Source organism: Salvelinus sp. IW2-2015, unplaced genomic scaffold, assembly GCF_002910315.2.
Source record: "Salvelinus sp. IW2-2015 unplaced genomic scaffold, ASM291031v2 Un_scaffold1957, whole genome shotgun sequence".
In the NCBI taxonomy this organism is placed as follows: domain Eukaryota; kingdom Metazoa; phylum Chordata; class Actinopteri; order Salmoniformes; family Salmonidae; genus Salvelinus; species Salvelinus sp. IW2-2015.
The window spans coordinates 35,386-40,167 of NW_019943310.1; the positions used below are offsets into that span (position 1 = coordinate 35,386).

Sequence of the window (4,782 nt, forward strand, 5' to 3'; positions counted from 1 at the left end):
GGCAAACGCACACACAGGGGTAAGGCAACAGGGACACACGCTGCGGGGCAACAGACACACAGCTGGGGATTAACAGGACACACATCGCCCTGTTTCCCTCTCGTATCCTCTCCGCTGTTCCCCTCTCGTAACCCCCCCCCCCCTCTTGTGCTATCAGACGGTCAGGTCAGGAACAGGAAGCAGACTCTAACAACAGGGGGGCCAGGAGGAGGAGGTAGGTTACACAACATAGATAACCCTCCCCCTGTGCTGTCAGACAGGAACAGGAAGCAGACTCTAACACTGAGACCAGACAGGAGGGACACAGCTGACGCTTAAACCAACTATCCAAAACCTAAAACTAACCCTTAACCTAGTTTTGATATGTTCTGGGGCGTCATGCGTGTCCTTATAGCCTTTACTAGACAGAGGAGGAGGTAAGTCACAGGTCAGACAGATCAAAGTTCCCACAGCATACATAGATAACCTGGTTCAAAAAGCTGGTTCACCAGCAATGTGTCTTATCTTGCCATGGATTAACCAGGAGCCTATCCATAAACGTTTCCGAATGGTCTACTCGACTCGTCAGGATTTTGCCGTTATGCTTCTGTATTATTCACAGTTCACATAGGCCTACCTGCAGTGCATACTGCAGTATTCACAGTTCGTACAGGCCTCCCTGCAGTGCATACTGCAGTATTCACAGTTCGTACAGGCCTCCCTGCAGTGCATACTGAGCCTATATGCAAAGACATGTAGTCCTCAAGACACTGTTGATTGTCGATACTCCAAACATTTTGACTGTTGTCAGTATTCGTTACTGTATGTGCTATTTAGTAAACTGTAGGATCAATCCACGATATACTAGAATATTCCGTGCCCCCAGCTCAACACAAAGACCGTCAAAAACCTGCAGAACTGGAGACACACGTTGATTGGCCAAGCCCTCGTCACACTTCAATTTATTTATTAATCAACATCCAGCCGTTTCTCCCCACCGCCTCCAGCTATTGTGCTCATAATTCCTGCTGTGAAAATAGCAGAAGTATTTCTGACACACCCCTGAATCTACAGTGGCTTGGGAACGTATTCAGACCCCTTGACTATTTCCACATTTTGTTACGTTACAGCCTTATTCTTAAATGGATTAAATAAATAAAACATCCTCAGCGATCTACACACAATACCCCATAATGACAAAGCGAAAACAGTTTTTTTAGTTTTTTTTAATATACTCATACCTTATTTACATAAGTATTCAGACACTTTGCTATGAGATTTGAAATTGAGCTCAAGTGCATCCTGTTTCCATTGATCATCCTTGAGATGTTTCTACAACTTGATTGGAGTCCACCTGTGGTAAATTCAATTGATTGGACATGATTTGGAAAGGCACATACCTGTCTATATAAAGGTCCCACTGTTGACAGTGCATTTCAGAGCAAAAACAAAGCCATAAGGTCAAAGGAATTGTCCGTAGAGCTCAGAGACAGGATTGTGTCGAGGCACAGATCTGGGGAAGGGTACCAAAACATTTCTGCAGCCATTGAAGGTCCCCAAGAACACAGTGGCCTCCATCATTGTTAATGAAGAAGTTTTGAACCACCAAGACTCTTCTTAGAGCTGCCTCCCGGCCAAACTGAGCAGTCGGGAGAGAAGGCCTTGGTGAGGGAGGTGACCAAGAACCCTATGGTCACTCTGATAGAGATCCAGAGTCCTCTGGAGATGGAGAACTTCCAGAAGGACAAACATCTTTGCAGCACTCCACCAATCAGGCCTTTATGGTAGAGTGGCCAGACGGAAGCCACTCCTCAGTAAAAGGCACATGACAGCCCGCTTGGAGTTGCAAAAGGACTCTCAGACCATGAGAAACAAGATTCTCTGGTTCTAATGAAACCTGGCACCATCCTACGGTGGAAGCAGGGTGAGGCAGCATCATGCTGTGGAGATGTTTTTTCAGCGGCAGGGACTGGAGACTAGACAGGATCGAAGGAAAGATGAATGGAACAAAGGACAGAGAGATCCTTGATGAAAACCTGCTCCAGAGCGCCTCAGGACCTCAGACTGCGGGTGACGGTTCACTTTCCAACAGGACAACGACCCTAAGCAACACAGCCAAGACAACGCTGCTGTGCAGCGACACCCCCCCCATCCAACCTGACAGAGCTTGAGAGGATCTGCAGAGAAGAATGGGAGAAACTCCCCAAATACAGGTGTGCTAAGCTTGTAACGTCATAACCAAGAAGACTCAAGGCTGTAATCATTGCAAAGATGCTTGAAACAAAGTACTGAGTAAAGTGTCTGAATACTTATGTAAATGTGATATTTCAGTTTTTTATTTATACATTTGCAAAAATGTATAAAAAACCTGTTTTTGCTTTGTCATTATGGGGTGTTGTGATGTCATTATGGGGTGTTGTGTGGAGATCCATTTTAGAATAAATCTGTAACGTGACAAAACGTGGAAAATGTCAAAGTCTAAATACTTTCAGAGTGAACTGTATAGTGCTACTGCCAGCGCTAGACTTGACATGGCCTTGACATGGCCTTGACATTGGCCTTGACATGGCCTTGACATGGCCTTGCCTTGGCCTTGCCTTGGCCTTGACATGGCCTTGCCTTGGCCTTGCCTTGGCCTTGGCCTTGCCTTGGCCTTGCCTTGGCCTTGCCTTGGCCTTGCCTTGCCTTGACTTGGCCTTGCCTTGGCCTTGCCTTGGCCTTGCCTTTGGCCTTGACTTGGCCTTGCCTTGGCCTTGCCTTGGCCTTGACTTGCCTTTTGCCTTGCCTTGGCTTGACTTGGCCTTGACTTGGCCTTGCTGGCCTTGGCCTTGGCCTTGACCTGGCCTGACTGCTTGCCTTGGCCTTGCCTTGGCCTTGACCTGGCCTTGCTTAGGTTTGTTCAAATAGAGCCCAAGGAGTGCTGCTGGAAAAATCAAGAGTTGCTGATGGTCAGAATACAGTTATAATATACTGGACAACCTAATGATTCATACTCATGATAATATCTGGACAGGTGATGTTTTATCTATCTCACCGTATCCCCCTCTCTCCCCTGTCATCTCTCCTCCATCTCTCTCTTCCCCTCCTCTCTCTCCCATAATCTCTCCTCCCCCTCTCTCCCCTGTCATCTCTCCTCCCCTCCTCTCATCTCTCTCTTCCTCTTCCTTCTCTCCCATAATCTCTCCTCCCCCTCTCTCCCCTGTCATTTCTCCTCCCCCTCCTCTCATCTCTCTCTTCCTCTCCTCTCCTCCCATCATCTCTCCTCCCCTCGCTCCCCTGTCATCTCTCCTCCTCCTCCTCTCATCTCTCCTCCCCCTCTCCACTCTCCCCTGTCATCTCTCCTCCCCTCCTCTCATCTCTCTCTTCCCCTCCTCTCTCTCCATCATCTCTCCCCTGTCACCCCCCCCCCGCCCCTCTCTCCCCATCAGGATGTATGAGCAGCTGCCAGAGGTGCAGAGAAGGAGAGAGGGAGGAGAAGAGGAGAGAGGAGTACCGCTCTTAAGACTCAACGCTCAGCTCTACAACAAGGTAGTAGGCTGTTCACAAACCCACAACTCTACTGCATGGGTCCTGCAGCAGCGTTGGTGTACGTAACGGCTGCAGCAGCATTAGTATATTGTTTGTATCGAAGTTAATATTATGTACATATTATGTAAACTAGTATAGAATGTATTTTACATTCTTTAGGGGTTTCTTTAGTGTGAATGAATCAACTCTAGTGAATGAATCAAACTCTAGTGAATGAATCAGCCGTAGTGAATGAATCAGCCGTAGGTGAATGAATCAGCCGTAGTGAATTGAATCAGCCGTAGTGAATGAATCAGCCGTAGTGAATGAATCAGCCGTAGTGAATGTCATCAGCCGTAGTGAATGCATCAGCCGTAGTGAAGCATCAGCCGTATGTGAATGAATCAGCCGTAGTGAATGCATCAGCCGTAGTGAATGAATCAGCCGTATGAATGAATCAACCGTACGTAGTGAATGAATCAACCGTAGTGAATGAATCAGCCCGTAGTGAATGAATCAGCCGTAGTGAATGAATCAGCCGTAGTGAATGAAATCAGCCCGTAGTGAATGAATCAAGCAGTTGAATGAATCAACTCTAGTGAATGAATTAAACCGTAGTGAATGAATCAACCGTAGTTGAATGAATCAACCGTAGTGACATGAATCAACCGTAGTGAATGAATCAACCGTTAGTGTGATTGAATTCCTTTGTGTTCAGAGAATTTCACCAACAGAGTCCTGGGCAGACAAAACGCTCCTGGCTAGTGAGCGCCACACCGAGAGGTCTTTTACCCTTTATTACATGTACGTGTGCTGTGAATAAAAGGAGTTCAATCGTTTACATTTCTTTAAAAACATTTTATTCCGATCTGCTGCAAGCTTACATTTTGTTCAGTTTAACACATTATGAAGTGAAAAGTAAATCATTTGTCTGTTTCTGAGAGACAAGAGGTCATAATTGGTGTGGCTTTAGTCCTACCAGTTTGAATGTGTATTTAATACTTTGGATTATAGTTTTTATGACATAATATAAATAAACATGCTTTCTACACTCTAGCGCGCTGTCTGTTTGTCCCAACCTTGTGTTAGGCAGAAAGCAGTTCTCCTCACTCCGGACCACTATAAAGGACAACCACACAGCCCAACAGTTACCACAGCTTACGAACACGTTACCCACAGCTACAACAGTTTACCACAGCCTCTCAAAAAGTACACTCCACAGCTCCAACAGTTTACCACAAGTTACCACAGCTCCAACAGTTACCACAGTTACTACAGCTCCAACAGTTACCAACA

At 46.3% G+C, this 4,782-nt stretch overlaps 1 protein-coding gene and 1 long non-coding RNA gene across 2 annotated transcripts in view; both read left to right on the forward strand.

The window, feature by feature from the left end:
• Positions 1-23, forward strand: part of LOC112072549 (ALMS1 centrosome and basal body associated protein) — a 26,144-nt gene extending 26,121 nt beyond the window's left edge. The window contains exon 12 of the mRNA XM_024139947.2: positions 18-23. Coding sequence (XP_023995715.2) covers positions 18-23 — 6 coding nt within the window. The remainder of the gene's footprint in view (positions 1-17) is intronic.
• Positions 24-139: 116 nt separating this feature from the next.
• Positions 140-4,542, forward strand: LOC139024862 (uncharacterized). The gene is made up of 3 exons (XR_011476238.1): positions 140-214; positions 3,408-3,507; positions 4,207-4,542. It is a non-coding gene; the product is annotated as an uncharacterized lncRNA (long non-coding RNA).
• Positions 4,543-4,782: the final 240 nt, after the last annotated feature.